Source organism: Pieris rapae, chromosome 5 (assembly GCF_905147795.1).
Source record: "Pieris rapae chromosome 5, ilPieRapa1.1, whole genome shotgun sequence".
Taxonomy (NCBI): Eukaryota; Metazoa; Arthropoda; class Insecta; order Lepidoptera; family Pieridae; genus Pieris; species Pieris rapae.
This window is the reverse complement of record NC_059513.1, coordinates 9,218,737-9,238,336: the sequence shown is the minus strand read 5'-3', so window position 1 is coordinate 9,238,336 and position 19,600 is coordinate 9,218,737. Positions and strand designations below refer to the sequence as shown.

The 19,600-nt window shown below is 34.6% G+C and overlaps 1 protein-coding gene across 11 annotated transcripts in view; it reads left to right on the top strand.

Annotated features, from left to right (window-relative positions):
- The window catches only part of LOC111003631 (dmX-like protein 2), a 45,377-nt gene that overhangs the window by 19,126 nt on the left and 6,651 nt on the right, over positions 1-19,600 (top strand). For 10 of the 11 annotated variants that reach the window (XR_006750221.1, XM_045628221.1, XM_045628223.1 and 7 more), the window contains 31 exons: positions 133-278; positions 478-581; positions 656-963; positions 1,333-1,617; positions 1,823-2,086; positions 2,705-2,854; positions 3,562-3,713; positions 4,060-4,123; positions 4,701-4,778; positions 5,397-5,519; positions 5,645-5,783; positions 6,476-6,655; positions 7,192-7,413; positions 7,788-7,963; positions 8,130-8,267; positions 8,539-8,654; positions 9,083-9,317; positions 9,831-10,065; positions 10,336-10,492; positions 10,736-10,938; positions 11,538-11,765; positions 12,400-12,632; positions 13,062-13,234; positions 13,687-13,787; positions 14,914-15,158; positions 16,001-16,192; positions 16,691-16,809; positions 17,123-17,259; positions 17,804-17,966; positions 18,192-18,294; positions 19,058-19,225. Coding sequence is in view for 10 of the 11 variants with exons in the window: in XM_045628221.1 (XP_045484177.1) it covers positions 133-278; positions 478-581; positions 656-963; positions 1,333-1,617; positions 1,823-2,086; positions 2,705-2,854; positions 3,562-3,713; positions 4,060-4,123; positions 4,701-4,778; positions 5,397-5,519; positions 5,645-5,783; positions 6,476-6,655; positions 7,192-7,413; positions 7,788-7,963; positions 8,130-8,267; positions 8,539-8,654; positions 9,083-9,317; positions 9,831-10,065; positions 10,336-10,492; positions 10,736-10,938; positions 11,538-11,765; positions 12,400-12,632; positions 13,062-13,234; positions 13,687-13,787; positions 14,914-15,158; positions 16,001-16,192; positions 16,691-16,809; positions 17,123-17,259; positions 17,804-17,966; positions 18,192-18,294; positions 19,058-19,225 (5,337 nt within the window). In the remaining variant the exon portion in view is untranslated. The remainder of the gene's footprint in view (positions 1-132; positions 279-477; positions 582-655; positions 964-1,332; positions 1,618-1,822; positions 2,087-2,704; positions 2,855-3,561; positions 3,714-4,059; positions 4,124-4,700; positions 4,779-5,396; positions 5,520-5,644; positions 5,784-6,475; positions 6,656-7,191; positions 7,414-7,787; positions 7,964-8,129; positions 8,268-8,538; positions 8,655-9,082; positions 9,318-9,830; positions 10,066-10,335; positions 10,493-10,735; positions 10,939-11,537; positions 11,766-12,399; positions 12,633-13,061; positions 13,235-13,686; positions 13,788-14,913; positions 15,159-16,000; positions 16,193-16,690; positions 16,810-17,122; positions 17,260-17,803; positions 17,967-18,191; positions 18,295-19,057; positions 19,226-19,600) is intronic. The other variant, XM_045628224.1, reaches the window with a different exon arrangement.

Genomic DNA, 19,600 nt, shown 5'->3' with positions numbered 1-19,600 from the left:
TTATGTGTTGGATAGCTATTTGGCACTTTATCCACACATTGTGAAACAGGCCCTTAGAATTCCAATTGCATTAACTGGGACTTAGCAACTAAATGAAAAATTTGCAACATATAACAAATTATTGTTCTACAGGTCTGTGAATGCCCGTTATCACTCCCAGAAGGCGTAGATGTGATTCACGCGACACCAGCGGCTGGCCACCTTAGCTCAGCTTCCATTTATCCCGCCTGCCTTGCCCCGTATATACTAGCTACTGCCTGCTCTGACAGTACACTCAGGTAATACACGTCTACTTGTATGTGGGTGTAGTTGTTTTGTATATTGTTGCAAAGTAATGCATGATTTATGCCTGTTGATTGATCACTGATGCTTGTAAGTACAATTTACAAATAATGCATCTAGAATGTGCATGGTATTTTGGAAAACTTTTTTTGGTCCTTCGAACCAGAAAGTATATATTTCTGTTTGTGTCACCAGATTTTGGAAGTGTGACGTGACTAAAAAAGATGATGATTTTCAATATTCGTGGAAGGAATGGGAAATGATGAATAAAGATCAAGAATCTACTATTGATATACCAGGTAAATTGGTTTTTCTGTTTCATATTTAAAGAAAAACTGGTTAACTGTAAATTCACAATTGTACACGATTTTAGGGCAACCCTTACACATAAGCGCAGCGTACTCGGGTCGAATTGCGTGCGCGTACAAATGCGGACGTTCCTTTACGAGACCTAAAGGCCTGTCCACAACGAATTTGAACAACCCAGACGCACGTTTCGTGAACTTATGCGTTTGCGTATACGAATGTGAGAGTACCGGTGGCGCGGAGTGGTTGTTAGAAGATACGATACCATTGCGAAATGTCAGCTTACCACGGGTTGGAGTCTGTACTGATACCCAGATAGATCTCTCGTACTTGCATGATACAACATTTATGCAGAAGAAACAGAGGATTAATCAGGTTGGTTTACGCTCTAAAATTAATGTTTTTTATTATTAGTAAACCGGAGTTAAGTTATATAATTTTAGATTGTGTGACCGATTTTTTTATTTGAACGTGTGGTACAATGTATATTGAAGGGCTTATAATTATAACAATTAGACTTTTTGGATACAAATTTATTGAATTGAATAAAACAAACAGACAACAAACTGTGGTGAGAAATAACTCTAATGACTAAGCAGTTAGCAATTATCGATTAGGGGAAAAAGCCGGCAACGCACTTGCGAGCCTTGAGTGTCTATGAACGGTGGCCTCCTGCCCGTTTGCTCCCTGTTCTTTAAAAAAATATTTTTGTGTATTACCGTTAAAGAATGTTATTGTACCTAGGTCCTACAAACGCTATCATCAGACGAAAGCCGTAATAATCGTAATGGCGAGGCTGACACGGGCAAATCTGCCGGTCTTCTCGCCGTCCCGTCATTCAGTACTTTACAATCGCTGCGCAAGAGCATAATGGAGAATGGCAACACTTGTCCACTCACACAGAAGCATTTGGTGCAGCTCGACTGGGTTTCTAAGGAGGATGGGTCTCATATATTGACAGTAGCTGTCGGTTCCAGGGTTTTGCTATTCACGCCTGTCTCGAGTGATTTAGCGCAGGCAAATATAAAGGTATCACACAGAAATATTACTATCGTGGCGGTACGAATTCGATTTCGAACGAGCATTGTATACATTTTATTTATGTGTATCGGTTTTAATGAATTTTAAAGTCATATTGACAAATCACTAAAAAAGCCAGAATTAATTTAACGAAAACTATTAAGTAATGAAACATACTTACATAACTGTATCAAAATATTTAAACATATTTTAGGCAATGAAGGAATCTATTAACAACAATCGTCCGATACTTCGCAAAGCCTCGTCTCTAGCCGCGCCATTATTCGTCGAAGAGATAAGGTGGATGCAATTACGTCGTATAGAATTGAAAACGGCTGATGGTCTACCGCCGTTGCCTATGCAGATATCGTGGGTCAGAGATGGTATATTGGTTGTGGGTATGGACTCGGAGATGCATGTATATTCACAATGGAAGCCAGAGAACTCACAGATTACGTCTGGGCAGCAGAATGGACAGGTATTTTGCTTAGCAGATTGTTTAATGGAATTGATCCAAAGATTTAAGTTTTAAAGTAAAAATTAATGTAAAACCAATTTTAAATGCAATTTCTCGTATCAATTACGTAGACGAACGAGAGAAACTGGCCTAGAAACTCGCCACTTTACTTTTCATTAAGTTTTAAATTATTTGTGTAAAACAATTATATACAATTTTAAATATGGTTTATTATAAAATATTAGATAGGCGCATTATAAAAATTTGCCAAGATACTTTCTTACTTTGAGGTTTGAACATTGTTATTTGGTTATTGGTATTGCATTGTTGTATTGTGTATTAGTTAAAAACAGGACTGTAGTGCTCGACACACGATCATGATACGATAGAACGAAAGTACATTGGTTCACAGCCGGGGATTGAACCAACGACCTCATGTATAAGAGTGGCACGCTGAAGCCTCTAGGCTAAAACTGCTCTTAGTTATTAATTAATTTAGGGGAAAAAATTGAAATTTCACATAATAGAGGCTTCTTCAATAGATAAATATTTGTACCGTATGACGACTTGTATTAGTAATTTACGTAGGAGTCATTTACTTTTAAAGCTGGTTTAATTGAATATAAACAAATTAAACAGGAAGTCGAAGAAGGCGGAGAAGCCCGCGCTCTGAGGGACTCTGATTTACGCGTGTCGGCGCCACACTTGCAACGTGTGTCCTCTATCAACTTACAATTATTAGAGAGAGACGCAAGACGTAAAAACAAAACACAACCGGATCAACCGCAGGTACGCAAAATGTGTGATTATGATTGTAATGCCCCTTCTAAGTCTCAACTAATAATGTTTAAAAAACTTAATTTAACATTACAAAAAAAATGTATTTTATTTACAAGAGAAACCTTATATGTATATGTCGCAGTAAAATAGTTAAATAAAAATGCTAGCGACTTGATTGAATATCGATCTTTAATTAACTGTCTAGAGATTCAATTAACTCTCTGGTTTAACCACTTTACTGCGACACATATACGAACAAAATACACTTCGCCATTAGCCGTTCCAATTTTAGTCTACTAGGGTCACTCTGACATGTATCTTTAATGCCCCTTTAAATTGGTTAAATGCGCTAATATTTATGAATTTTAGACGGTATTTGATTAAATAATTGCACACCCTCATACCTAATAGACTTCTTCCAATAATTAAGCAAGGCAAGATAAGCAAACTCGCTCGATGAGTATTACGTGTAGTTGTGTGTTTGATTTTTTTTAATAATAAGCTAATATACTTTCGAAATGGATAATTTTTACTCGGAAATATGTTTAATTGTTGTGAGTAAAATTATTTAACTTAAACTCTAAACGTATAAGGATGCCAAATTATTACTTTGACAGATGCTGACTCGCAAAGTGTCCCAAAATCTTATCCTTAAATAATAATATACAAGCCTAAATAAAAAAAATCATTAACTACTTTGTACGGTTTTATTCCAGCCATTATTAAACTACATGCCCGACTTTGGTCTATTTGAGGCATCGCAAATGGCTTGCCCGGTTCTACCGCAATACCACCCTAAACAGTTAATGGAATTGCTTAATAGCGGCAAGATTCGATGGGTGAAAGCTATATTGGCACATTTAGTAAGGTAAGAATTCTCAATACCGACTAGTCTATAATATGTATCTTAGAGGAAATATAATTTCGATTTTTTATATATATAAAAGGGGGGACAAACGAGCCTGCGAGACGCCTAAAAAGGGCAGTCATCGGAGCCCATAGACACCCACTTTTAGTGGGTGCGTTGCCGGCCTTTGAGGGAGGAGTAATTATAATAAAATAATTTTTTTATTTACAGACTCCAAAATCGACCTAAAAATAATTAAGTCTATTGATTGTTCTAGTTAATCAAATGTCATATATATATAATGCCGTTTTTCGGAATTGCTTTTTTTCCGTCTTTGAGTCGGTTAAAAATAATTAATTTCTTGCAGATGTATAGGTGGAACATACACCAGTAGAAGCTCCCAAGGCGATGAGGATAGTATATCTCGACAGGTATTTATTATATGTAAACTACTTAATTGTACGTGTCATTGTGATTTCGTTGTAGTTTGTATAGATGTTATATCGTTACAAATGTTCCATTTCGCAGGGTGTAAGTTTCTCGTTCAAGACATAGCTAGATACATGAATCCCATATGACCAATAGGTTTTTGATTTACAGGTCATACTCACCAATGTCCCTAAGAGTATCCGATATATGGCTGAATACTCATACCTTAAACTTGTTCAATTACCTCATTTATTTCAAAATATTCCTCAATATAACTTGTAATAAGGGTTCTGTTTTTTAAAATACCACAAGAATACCTGCATTGCATGATATTTGATTATAAGTAAAACGTCACCAAGCTTATGTCCAAGATTTAAGCACGATTGCACAACATTTTTAAGCTAAAAAGATCAAATAGTTGATACAAATAATCTACCATTAGCGATGATCAACACATAACAACATAAATAAACTAATTGCCATTTTAAACAGTAGGTTGGTAGAAAAAAAACCTGTAAAATGTACATAGGTTATGTGGCACCACTTAGCCCGGCTTATGCATGTTGCACGTTGTTGCAGCGTGGCTGGTCGCGTTCGCGTACGCTGTCCGTTTCGTTCGCTGCGGGCGCTGCATCGCCTCTTGACGGCGTCGCACAGGTAACACATAGATAGATATTGGGAAATTCAGATTAGGCATAAAACACTCCGTATTGTTCGTAAATGTACTACGAATACAACAAATTATTTTTTACAGGAACATTCCAGCGATATCTTTCAATTAGTTTCACATACTATATTGTGTACATTTAGATTAAATTTATATCATACATAAATCATATAGTATTTTTATGAATAAGAAAGCAAAATGTGTTTTATGCCTTTTGTACGGTGTTCCTCAAATTTAAGATATATTTATATTAATTATGTTATCGAAGTTATTATTCCGGATCTTATTTTAAGTCGATTAAAGCATCTCCCAATTCTAACTTAAGCATTCACGCAATCATTACAATTTCAGCACAATGCTAGAAGCACCTGTACTTTCATCATGATAAACATTTCACATCGGGTTTTGTGTATTTTATGAACTAAAGTCTTTACAACAGACAATTGTTCATAAGGGTTGGGGAGCGTTCAAGTGTTACGTAACGTAACGTAAAAATTGCGTAACGTAATCCTTGAACCCTTTTATAGTATATGTTAAGGTTTGTCAAACTGTCCATACTGTATATATAGCTCAAATATAAAATTGTCCCAATTATATGTTATAAATAGATAACAGAAGATGTGCAGCTGGATTATGCTGAATTGACATCGGTCCCTCCTTTACCGCTGTGGACATTACTTGTTGCTGACAAGGAATCTGCACACCATCCCTCTACTATTCAGGAAGCTAAGGTAATCCCAAAAATTCTAAATCTAAATCGAAACGTAAGCGTTAATGCTTATATGCTACATAATAAATTAGTGAACTTTAAACTATTTTAAATTATGAATGCACTATGAAACTGAAATTATTTCAGGACTACAATGAACTCTTTGAAGGAACAATGGAGGTGGAAGAAGATCTAGACGCTTTACTCTTAGAAGACGAAGATGTCGTAGATAGGAGGCCTTCAATGCCTGAAAGACAACCGTTATCACATTTTGGACCACGACAAGGTACTTCATATTAATAAAAAAATATTTAAATATAATTTTATAGACGATTTATATTCAATTTACAAGATAAAAGGTGAAAATAATAGGTACTAAATTAGTTCAATTTATTGCATAGATATTAAAATTATATTTGCATTAACACTTCCCGATGGCAGTATTAGAAGTCTCTATTCCTCAAAATATTTTTCCTTCATTCCTGAAATAAGCGCGTGTAGATTTTGTTACGTTAGTTTATATATCCGAATTCTCAAACATGTTGTCTCGAAAAATGCCATCGACTCATATAAAAATGGAAAAAAAGGGAAAATTATTAGACGGCACGCACACTTCGTCTAAAAAAACCGACACTCTGAAGTTAGCTATAGTTAACATTTTAGGTGTTTGTGATATTCTAATAAACTTTATTAAATTAGATAATAAAACTTTCAATGTATAAATACCATTTTTGATAGTGCCGTTTTTTTCTACAAACGTAGAAAAAAGATTTTTATCTTGTTACGCCAAAACATATAATCTATCTATCTAACGCGTGTTCATAAGCACACACTCAAGATAAACAGTAAAATACTATGGCAGAAAAAGTAAATAAATGTATTCTAGTCGAGCGGTTTTTTCGAGTTGTAATGCAAGTACTGTTTGTAAAAATCTGTTTGTGTGTGTAAAATATCTGTTCTAAACGAATTTATTTTCAGGTCGCATCCTTTCGCGTCTGTTAACCCACACTCATTTGCCTGGTCTCAGTTCACTTGACCAAATGCATCTTCTTGCCTTGGCTGATACTGTATCCACTTGCGATGCGGATTTCACAGAACGATTGACAACCAATACTAGAGTGGATGTCGCTCAAGGTGGTGGACAGGAAGTTATGCCGGGTAGGTATTAACTGTGTGCCTAGTTAAATTCTAGTCAACCTAGCATCTAACATAAGAGCCTATTGGCATAAATAAATCTATGGGGTTCAATTACAATCCTCTGATTAAAAATACCATATTTTAAACTAAAGACGTATAGTGAAAAGAAAGTATTAGTTTTTTGGTCATAATTGTCCAATGATTGAATAAAGAATTTTTTGAAATTGAATTGAATGATTGCAGCTCCTTAAAAAACATTGTGTAAAACAAAATACTTGGCGATTACAAAAGGAGGCGGAGAGTCTATTGCCAGTTCTTCTCTTCCGTTCTACGACCTCGGTTTGAGAACTGGCAGTAAATGTAAAATTAGGAGCATTTTATATGTATTTCCTTATTGACGTTCATAAGTGTACATTATGTTGCCTATATGAATCAATAATTTTGATTTGATATAAGTTTTTCAATACACTTCATTACACTGTGAATGAAAGACAAATAATTGTAATACATTTCCACACAATTATGGTATATATCATATATTTGCACATTTTTAACAGATTCCCTCGATGACTGCGGACTTCGGTTCCTATTAGCGATGAAGCACTACGGATATCTTCTCCGATGTCTGCCGCTGGCCCAACGCGCCTCCCTACAAAGAATAGGCGTTGGCACCTGCAATCTTGTATGGGCGTTCCATTCCGAGTCACACGAACAGTTGCTGGCTTTAGTACCAGGGTACACCAAAGGACAAGCTAAATGGAGTACTATGAGAGAATTAGGTAAGAAAATTAACCGTTTGTATTTTATTATTTTTTATAATCGATTACAAACACCATCAATATGGGCCATTGGAGTCGCTTTATATTCATTTTGTCGTTATGATATTATAGATAGAAGCTCTACAGAGTTCTCTCTTTCTCTGTCTCTCTCTCTCTTTCTTTCTTACACCATCCGCGCGGTTACAGCGCCAAAACGATTACTATAAGGGGGCGGGGAGTGATTTTCTTATTTGGTGATTACGTCTACAGTAATTATTTTTCTCTGTGTTGAAAATTCCACCTATTTTTATAAATGTACTTCTAAATATGTTCTTTTTAACGATTGATTCGATTGTATATAATGAATAGAAAAAACATTACTCTTCAATTCGTAGGTGTCGGTTGGTGGGTGCGTGGCGATCTTCTCCGTACTTGTGTGGAGAAATTAGCCCGTGCCGCTTATATGGCTAAGCAGGATCCGATGGATGCCGCCTTGTATTACTTGGCTATGAAAAAGAAGACTCTGCTATGGGGTCTATTCAGATCAAACCATCATGATAAAATGACTGCAGTAAGTTTCAACGTGAAATTTTTCCTTCATAGATTTTTTTTTAGTTTGTGATCAATTTTGTTGGTACATACTTATGGAGATACGTAACGATAACATATATATCTAATTGTCTAATCTAATTTTTATCCTATTGTTAAATAAGGAATTTCCGTTGAAATTATTGCAGTTCTTCTCGAATGACTTTTCGGAAGATCGTTGGCGGAAAGCAGCCTTGAAAAATGCTTTCGTCTTATTGGGAAGACAGAGATTTGAGCACGCAGCTGCCTTTTTCCTTCTTGGCGGTGCTTTAAAGGACGCTTTAGAGGTAACTTATTTATTTTATTTATGGTTTTAAACATCAGACATTTTAAGATACACATATATTAATTGTAAGAGAAATTACGAATTAGGCGCTTTGGATTAGTGCAACGGGTCATTTTTTTTTCTAGCAACATCTATGAAATGTTAGAATTCTACGGAATGAAAAATCAGAGTATATACTTTATTTTAAGCAACATAAATATTTTAATTTCCCCAAACTGAGTTTTAGATAACGAGGTTTAATTGATCCAAATCCAGTGAACTATTTGTTAAAGGTGCTGATAACTCGTTTGGGAGATTTGCAACTGGCCATGGTTATAGCGAGATTGTATGAATCTGAAACTACTCTTCCGCCAAGTTTGAAGAAGTTAATAATGGATGAAATATTGGGGTTTGTATTTTAAAAATGAGCAACTTTTGTACTAAAACATAATTATTATTCACGATTCTCTGCTTCAGCTACAGTATATTATCTAAATGTTCGTAATTTATGTATTTTTATTAAACCTAACGAAATGTTACTGGTAACTATTTCAGAGCATCAAATTCAAGTCTTATATCAAATCAAATCGAAATTCATTTATTCAATTTAGATGCGTCTTAGGGCATGCTTATGAATCTCAAAAACGTTTACAAAATTCGCGAAAGAGCAAAACTACGCGATCCGTTCGCAAAACTACCAGGAGACCTTGTTCTGAGAAGAACGGGCAAGAAACTCAGCAAGTTTTACCCTCCCTCTTACATTTCTTTATATTAGACAATTTAATTTGATGTATATCTGTTTGAATTTTTAATAAATTAACTGTATTATGAATTTAGCGGTGACTCAGAAAACGGTGACGTGGACTTAGAACGCGCTCACGCAGATCCATTCATCCGTTCCATGGCGTTGTGGGAACTAAAGCGACATGGAGAGGCGTTAGACACACTTTTAAGTCCAGCCGGACGTTTACATGCTGCCACAGATAATAACGAGCCACAACCGAGCGTATTCAACTTCTACGTATACCTACGTACACATCCGAGATTGAAGCGGCATAATATGCCAAGTCAGGTGCGTACTAATTATAGATTAGAAAATTTTAAAAATCTGTTTAGCGAGGTAAATTTGCTGGCGGTTGTTGAAATGAATGAAACCATTTCTTCAAAGCTAAGTATTTTTATTAATTTAAAACAAGACCTAGCTAACCTAAAAGGTACGACACTAAACTAAGAAATCATTTTAACTTGAGATATTTATGTTCATCTGTACACTCTCGGAAACTAGAATATTATAATGTATGAATATATGAAATAACAAAAGCTCATTAATAAGTACCAAAACTAACAAGAATTTAATGAAATTCAAGTGTAAGATAATTGTTAACAATTGGTATGCACTTTTAAATTATTAACTAAAATATATTATTTTACGAGCTAAGGGATCGGATTGAAAACGCCGTAGATTTCTTGAAGGGTTTATTTTCAATTAAATCTACGAGGAATTTGTTTACACTACAAACTCAGACTGTTTTAGAAATTTTATTTAAATAAACAAAGTAATATTAAGTGGGGACTATAATTTTAGGGTGCGACACTTGCTTTACTAAATCAAGAGTCAGATGAAGGCATCACTCGTCTGGAACGCCGTTTGTACTTCCAAACGGCCCATGGGCACTTCAAGGCAGGATGCCCTGCGCTAGCTTTAGAAGTTCTGTCGAAGCTGCCATCACGTATAAGAGATGATAAACCGAAGGCAGTTGTGCCTGTAGTCGATCATGCTGTTATTCATACAGGACAGTTGAGCGAAGATAATAGTAAAAGTATGTTTTTGAAATATATTTTTTTTAACTTTAAAAGTTTTTGATGTTAATCTATATCTCCGTGTAACATTAGCTTTTCGACTTCTTGGTTAACCGAATGTTCTTTGATTTCATTCAAAAAGGGTTTGTTCCATTGGGAGGAAAATTTTAAAGACTCTTTCAGAGTTTTATTATTTTTCAGTTTGTTCTTATATTATAAAACGATTTCATAAAATAATGAGTGCATATATGTTTCTTTCATCCATGTCTACATAACATCCCTGATTGTAGAAGAGGAGACTACCGTGGACTGGGGTGCATCATCAGTAGATTGGAGTGCTCCAGTCATATCACCCAAGACTGATGAACTTAATTTAGATTGGGGAGCTCCCGTTAGTTCTGCGAAGGATGAAGAACTAGTCCTTAGTTGGGATAATGATGACAATAAGTAAGGGCTTGTATCTGCTTGTAATGTCCATTCAAAATTAATCAGGTTTCAAAAGATTTTGGAGAGTAATGTGTATTGTATTTCTAAAAGAATTTAAGAGAGAAAAAGTTAATTTTATGTAACCTTTTTTAAACAAAATTTGTGAAGATTTTCCGCTTCATCAAATACATATTTGGTTATTGAAAGATAAACAATATTGTTTTCTCAGATAGAACTACAAATAACATCCATTTATATTTCCAGTTCTGAAGCATCCGGAACATCAACCCCACCTCTAGAGATGAAGACTGGTAAAACCGAAGAAGAACCTATTATTGAAACACACGAGAAAGAGAAAGATGAACCGCCTGCGGTGGATATTATGGCACAGCAGTTGAAATTCGTAGCTTGTCTCAAAATACTTATGGAGGAACTTAGCACGCTCGCTACTGGATTTGAAGTGGATGGTATGTATTAGGTGCCGTCTATACACGGCTCCAAAATCAGAGGAAATATCGGAGAATATTATGTGATATCGGAATGATAAAATAAATGTCAAAATTTATACAACTTTGGGACCTATTGACGGAAAAGATTTAGGCACGAATCGTCAAGAGCTCTCAAACTATTTTTTCTGTACTAAGTGTGACAGATTTGCAGCACTCCTGAGAGATTTTAATCATTTGTGTAGTATTATTTGTTAAAATGTGATTTAATGTATGTGTGGATGGACAATATTAAAATTCAATATTTGTCTCAAATACATTAAATTAATGTATCTGAGACAAATATTGAGTTTGTTATCGGAGAATATATTGTTCTTAAAAACGCAAGCTTTATTTAAACGACACTACAATACACGAAATCTTAAGTATTTCTGAAGTATGATGTTTTGGAACATTAATTAAATGAAACAAGAAGTTTAGGATCATCTTACAATTTTGTAAAAATTAATTCTATTTCAGCAGAAACCATAAAAAATGTTTTAGAAGATTTTTTTAAATTATGGATATGAAGATACCCAATATCTTGCTAGACACTAATGAGCACTACTGTGACGTTATAGGTGGTCATCTCCGATACCAACTATACATTTGGCTGGAGCGTGAAGTCGAAGCGCTTCGCCGCCTTTGCGGATATGTGGCCACGCCCCCAGCGGGCGAACTTTTGTGCGCAGACCCAGAACAAGCTTCTTTACCGGATAAACCTACATTACACCAGCTATTGGTACGCGAGAAAGCCGACTTTGAAGCTAAAGTGCAAAGAGCAGTTCGACGGAAGAAGTGGCTCAAAGGTAATGAACGCCAATAACTACTAATTCTACCTTCAAAGTTATTGCATAATGCAACTCTCTAAAGTGTTCTGAATCATCGATCCCGTTATAGAAGGCTAATTACTTTTTTCTAAAAATAACGGCAGTTAGAAAATATTACTTTTTAAATAAGACCGCGACTTTTCTGCTTAACTATTATAATTCTAGTTGTCCATCAAAAATCAAACACGTATACGCACGCATACTTTAATTAAAAAATTCTATCGCACAGCGGAATAAAATTTCTTACAAAAAGCAACTACCAATTTTTTTAAGTAGTAGTTTTTTTAAAGTAGTAGATATTAATAAATTTTTAGTATTATTTGTTCCTTTTTTTTAATTTTGCAGTTTTTAATTTTATTCTTTTGTTTTTCTTTTAAATGTCACTTTGTCTTTTAATGCTTGTTTTCTGTTTTTTATTTAATCTGTGTAATCTGTTTTGGCTTTGTGTATTGTATTTGTGTTTTGTATAATAATATGTGTTAAGTAGCTGTTGGATTACTTATTACAAATAAATAAAATAAATAAATAAATATTTAATATATTACAGGCAATTTAATTTAAATTTAATAAAATACTCTTTTCTGAATTCTTAAATTACATATTGGATTTTTAGCCAATGAAACACTCCTACGCACGCTGCTTTCATACTGTTCCCTCCACGGCGCGGGTGGCGGAGGCCTGGCCTCTGTTCGTATGGAGTTAGTACTATTACTTCAAGAATTGGGACAAGACAAGCAACACCAACAATTGCTGTCGCCGTTGCCATTCCCAACAACATTGCCTTTGCTGGCTGCTGCCGTTGCTGCTAATAACACGGTCGTCGCGGATCCTGTTAGGCATTTGCAGGTAAACTTTTATAGGTTTTGTACCGTCTTGAATTTACTCTTGCTTACTTACGTATACGTAACACATAACGTACTTCCTTACTTACGTATACAATCACCTTTAATAATTTAAAATACTTCAATATTACATTGTCTAAAACATAGAGCAAAATTAAAGGTCGGCAACACAACTGCTATTTTAAGTGTCCATTGGCGGTGGTTAGAACTTTATTCAAAGTACCCCAAATTTTAACCCAATGAGTTAATGTTTGTGATTTTAAATATGTTTTTTTATATTTAATTTTTAATGTTAAAAAACTTTTGACCTGTCTCTTTTCATCTATAGCGTAAATACAATTTGACAGACAGAAATGAAGGAGTACTGAAGTCAATTGCAGACTTTTTAATAATAGGTTGGCAAACACATATTAAATAATAAACACTTGTTCAGGCGGTAGCTCATGACATGTTGGGGACGATCGGAGAGTTGGGTGTACCAGGAGGGTCAGCGACGCGAATACTCCACACTTTAAGAGAATTGGCCGTAGCTCTATCTGCCTGTATATATCAGAGTTTGTGCGATTCTGACACATTTAGCTTGAAGCATCCACAGCATCATGAGGGGTGAGTGAATTTTATTTAATTCAAAACTAGACCCCGTCATATCATATTGTATGAAATGAATATCAGGAGTATCTGTATAATATATGTTGTGTTTGTATCAACAAGCACTAGATAACTAATTATAAATAATGATATATAATATAATATATAATTACTCACGTCAAATGCTTTATTTAAACGAGCACCTTTAGCGACATAAATTTGGAGCAACCAAGTGAGTGCCTAAGTTCAACTGAAATCTAAATTTTAAGTGTTTCATGTAAAGTCTTCAAGCAACATTTTTTACTATATTTTTTTTTATCAAGTGTCACTTTTAAATCTTCGCCTGTCAAATTTTCTTTTTAACACTCAAAATACTATTACGGATAAACCTTATGCTAGTATTAGGATATGAATGAATATGAAAACTCGTGTTGTTATTTGTAAATTTAAATATTTTTAATCATTTACAGAATAATTGCTGAAACACCGGGAACTGCGAATCTTCTTGTGAGATCAAGACGCTACTCGACTGAAGAGTTAGCTGTCACTACTCCGTCCAATAAGTGGCCTGGTAATATTTTTTATACGATTTCAATAACATTCAATTGTATTTTTACTTATATCACCTTCAGTTAATTGAAGATTATCGTCAGGATTATCAAATACGTTTTAGTTCATTTTATCCCTGTTTGCACTGTACTTCAAAGGGATAGACAGCGGGTGAATTAACTTCTTAGTTCTATAAATGCCAGACAATATAACAAGACTAACATACTTTGAAAACTTGATCTATTTTTTATTTAATTATTAAAGTTAACTTCATACATACATAGTACTAAATGCATGTTACTAATTCATTTAACTAAAATGTATGGCAATTAAAAAAAGAATTGATTAGATTTCCACTACTAAATATAATATATATCCAGCTCTGGATAAGTACTTTTTAATCTGTTAAAATCGCGAAGAATTTGAAAGAGAGGTGCCTGAACTCCAACGTTGGTTTTTGGAGAAGGAATTTGGAAAATTTTGCTGATTTCCGACCTGGGGAATGAGTAAGGGCCGATAATTTTAATATATTGTACGAAGTCACTCCCTGTATTTGATTTTTTAGCAATTTATACAAGAACGTAACACCGACTAAAATTCTCCGATCGTACACTGATATATTAAATTTCTTGACTCGTTGATGGTATCTTTGTGAAAATTCTTTACTGATGAAAGTTGGATGTCGAGTAAATGATCTTTGAATGCTTTCAAGGCGTTGATAAGGATTATCACAGTTTCAATTAAATCACTGAGGCCTGAGACGAAATCAGGTAACGAATCTGTTTCACTTAAGCCGCACGAATTTGTATGAAAATGACGTTAGCTTTGTTGAATTTTAATTTTCTTGGCAATAATATAATACATCTCTAAGTGAAATTTTCTCAGGCCCCCAGGAATGCGTGTTACTTTATTTATGTCGTCTTTTTTATGTCCTGTATATAGTAGAACTAAATTGCAGATCCTACAAAGTGTTAATTAAATGCTGTATCCATAAATATGGCCGCATGGTTATTGTTTTGACATAACGAGGCAAACGGCTCATCTGCTGTTAAGTAATACCGCCGCTCATACATGGCCTGAACTCGCAAAAAAACTTAAAATTAATGAGAATTTTATTTCAATTTAATCTACTAAGGGAAAACTTATAGGTGTATCAGCCCTCCGTGGACTGGCATTACGGGCTGCGGAAGAGGAAGACGCTCCACGCCTTCCCGTGTTACTCGCGGAGGCCTTCTGCGCTGTTTATCTCGCTTTATTGGGTTGGGCATTAGCTGCTAGAGATGCCCATCTCCTATACAGATTATCTGCACTTAATATGGAGACGAAAATTCACTCAAGGCTATTTGGTGGTGGTGTAAGAAGACTGCTTACGACTGCACCAGCACCGCCACAAGTGAGTTGTTTATGAATAGACGATAAAATTAATGTATCGGTTAATTCGCCCCCATTTCACCCCATTATCAACATAGTTCATAAACGTATTAATTTTTTGTAAGAAATTTCGAAAATGCATTTCGTTATCAAGCATAGACAATATGTGTAAAAAAGTAAATAAATTCTGTTCTTTACCTATAGAGTGAAAAAAATATCCTTTATTTAAAGCGTCACCTTGATTACGGAACCGTACATTTCAAGATTTCTTTATCTGTTTCATGATATTTTGTGAATCTAATAGGGAAGTCGGTGATCAGCCTACTGTAACTGACTGTCGCCGTCGTTTTTGGGTCTTGGCAAGGCGGTTCACTCACGATGTTTTCCCTCGCCATGCGTGCGCCCTCGAAAGTAGATTGGTGCATAGCCGGGGATTGAACTTTCCACCTTAGGGATGAAAGTGCCACACTGAAGCCACTAGGCCGACACAGCTCATTATAAATTATTATAATGTAATAAACGGCTAAATACCGTATCTTATCTGTGATATATCATTTATCACCCAAGGTTGGCTAAACTAATGGTAACATAGAATAATTATACAATATATGTACTACGAAATTAATCAAAATTAGTTAAAAGCAGTTAGCAAAATGTGGACTTCTATGAACAATTATGTTATTTCATATATTCCTTTACATTATTGTATTTTTTTTCTACTACAAAAAGGTACAACTAAACATATAAGATTTGTTTATAAATGGGATAGTAAAAATAGCAACGATAAATCGATGGCGTTTCTTAAACACTGTATATATTGAATTGCATTTACCATTCCCTCTAAAAATAATTATATATTTACAGCCAAAGATAATAGAACGAACAGAAGGTACGTCAGTCTGGTCGTCACTTCGGGAGAAACGGGCCTTGTTGCATATGCGCCTTCTAGGTTTGGGACCCACCGCGCCTCACACTAATATACAAGAAGGCAGGCCCACGTACAGAGAACAGTTTGTGTCACCACAATGCAGTATTCTCACATATTTACTTACGAAGGTAAATATTATTCAAACTTTATTCATAGTGACAAAGTACACTTATGGAGGTCAACAGAAAAGATGTTAAACTGATTCTAAATTTAAATTTACTACCACTTCGCAAGTCAACATTTCTCTGCCACTCTTTTCAATCGCCTAGTTTTGAGTAATACATTACATAGATACATTAGACTCTGTAAGAATCGGAATTCGTCAAAAATTGATCTTGTCATCATTCGGGCTCAGGCATGGTGGTTCTGTATATTACTTACTTAGCCTGAACATCAGAGAGCTAATGTATTGTGCTTATCATGCTTGTGTTATTTTTCAAATAAACATTTACATAATAAAACTTTAAGAAAATACAATAAATTGAACTTTTTTACTGAGATACTTTCTGTAAATGTCGATTATCGAATTTTCACATGAACTCACTTCAGCAGCTTTTGATCGATATGGGGTTGTCAGCTAAGGCCAAGAGTCCGATTCAAGAATTCATATTGTTTTTTATTTGCAGCCGTCACCCGAACAAGATCCTGATAACAATGACTACGATTCAGCAGAATCAGGAGTAGAAGATGAGCATGAGAGTGAGAGTGAAGCTGAAGACGACATCTTTGATACTTCCGCCCCTAAGTAAGGTTTTGAATGTTACGGTTTTTCGAGCAAAAAAACTAATCAGATCTGTAAAACAAATGACCTGAACAATTTAAAGTAAAATATGTGCATTTAAGAATCTTATACTCCCGACAGCAAAAGGTTTCTCATTATATTTATCATAACTTTAACTTTAAAATTTAATTACTCTGAAAATTCGCATCAAATGTCAGCTAATTGAATGTATCATTATTGTCTCATCAAAATTTTGATGAGACATTTCAACATAAAACAAACATTAGTTTTAGTAAAAGCATGGAGTCATAAAGTTCAATCATTGTTTTTTCAATAGGTCAACGAAATCTCGAAGCAACACCGAACATTCAGACCCAGAATCGTACTCTTGGTACGTTATGCGTGTCGGTGTGTTGAGACTCGCGCAAAGCAAACTACAAAGTTTCCTACAGCTGTGTGGCATTGAGATGTCTGGTAATGTATTTTTGAAGTGAAACATTCTTTAGTCTCGTGATGAAAGTCGATGAAACGAAAAAGCGACTGTTAAAAGAGACAGGACATAAATTCATAACATTTGAAGTGAGAAAAGATGAGAAAGGAAGCATTATACTGGTATAAACTTTCAATTAGCGTGTATTTTATCAGAATAAATAAAAAGTCTGAAATAATAAAAAAATACGCATTGTTTATCCACTATCGACTCATAAACTACTTAACAGATTTTAATCAAATTTGCACTCCGTGTGCAGTTTGATGTAACTTAAAAGAGAAGTACTTGTGTATGTCACCGTGTGTTGACCGATTTGAATTATTGTTTTTGAATGCATTTGGGTGGAGCCCTGGATGGTTTAGATTTACAAATCAGCCCGACAGATGACACTGCAGTCGATACTTTTATATTCGCTTAAATTAAGAAAATATTATACAAATAGCTACTGTATACTGTACTCTTTTACAATCTAATTATTTTTAATATAACAAATTACGTTAACAACACGCTATGAACATTCACTTATAGAACTAGCGACAACCAGCCCCACAGTACATGCCGCTTTACGCCGCGTGGAGCAATGGCAGCAACAATTGACTGAAACTTTGGAGTCCCGTCCATCTCCAGTCGATTATATCCCGGGTTGCTTCCCGGATAGAACAACGAGTGGACCACCAATAAACAAATACAGGTAAATTTTAGCCGAATGAAATTATATAAATCTAAACTCAATTGTTTTTTAAAGAATAACTAGGTTTTGAGGACTCGATGGAACTTCGTGAGACTGCAGTGGAAAAGTAAATTTAATATAAATGAAACCCTTCAAATAAAAGCTGTTCTGAAAAGGCTTTAATTTTTTTTAATGTTTCAATATACTTGAAATAAATAAACGTAAGGAAACGTTGTTATATTTCAGATGTCTCCTGGAAAAACACAATACGCCCTTCAACTCGTCCATCTACAGTTCGGCGTCCGCACGGCGACTGTGGAGCTATCTCGTAAGACAAGAACAAATTCAGGTAAAAAAACTAAAACTAAAAGTTTAAATTTAAATTGCTTTTTAAATTCTTTTTTGTTTATCCTCCTCTCTTCACGGAGGACGAGTCCTGTACTCGTCCTCCATTTTTAATTGCACGTTTTCTAAATATGTTTGTTGAAATTTGCCCATGTATGTAATAATTAATAAATAAATATAAAAAAAATATTGAATTCGATACCCAAAACTGTTCAATAAAGCAAATTCAAATTTCTAAGTAGAAATTGTTGAGTAGGTATTATTTTTTTAAATTGTAATTTAGTAATGAATCTTTTTGGTAAAAGATTAACAAACGAAAATAACATACTAGGCCAATTCAGCACAGGAAAAAGAAATGATAACGGACAAAGACTAATACACCTGGCACAGGCACATAACCTTAGGATATTAAATAGTTTATATAAGAAAAACAAAAATAAAAAATGGACCTGGATTTCTCCAGACGGGAACGTGAAAAATGAGATAGATTTCATATTGTCAAATAAACCTAAATTCTTCAAGGATGGGAAAGCCTAGGGGAGGCCTATGCCAAAAGGCAAACTGATACCGAAAATTGAAACAAATGTAATGTATATTTGTTACAGGTTAATCAGTAATAAAGGCTATTTTTTATTTTTTTTTATTTTTTTAATGAATCTTTTTTAACAAGTTTACACCTTATTAGCGTAGGATAAAAAGTGCGAAAGACTCTCCTTATACACACGATTAATGCCATATACGTAAAAACATGTGTTGAAAATTTTCAGGACGTATTCATACGTGCTGTGTTCTCGCGTAGACGCACTCAATCCGTATCTGGCGAGACAGCGCCCTGTACAGACAGGCCTGCGACGAAACAGGACGATGATCTTCACAGTCCAGTTCGAATTATTCATAAGGAACAGGACTCCATAGCTGCGTTTTGTCTTAATAAGGTTAGTGTAATGAAAAGACGTCATACATCAAAGGAACTGTAACAAGTGATGCAATGCCCTCTTGGAAATATTGAGGTTAAACAGACTACCCCAAGGATTTGGTATTACTTATTGTATTATTATATGTATTATTTATGTATTATTTGGTATTACTTAACTTCATCCAGAGGTTGCCTCCTGCCCCTTTTCCCCTTGTTATATATAAATGCTAAAATGACTATTTTAAATTATTATTACTTATAATTTAGACGTTTTCGACATTACTTGGACTTTACACTTACATATTATGGTAAAAATTAATTCAATTTTATCAGGTTTATGGATTTTTCATCTTTTCGTTTAAACTTTAGATGCTTACATTGAAAAATGCTGAAT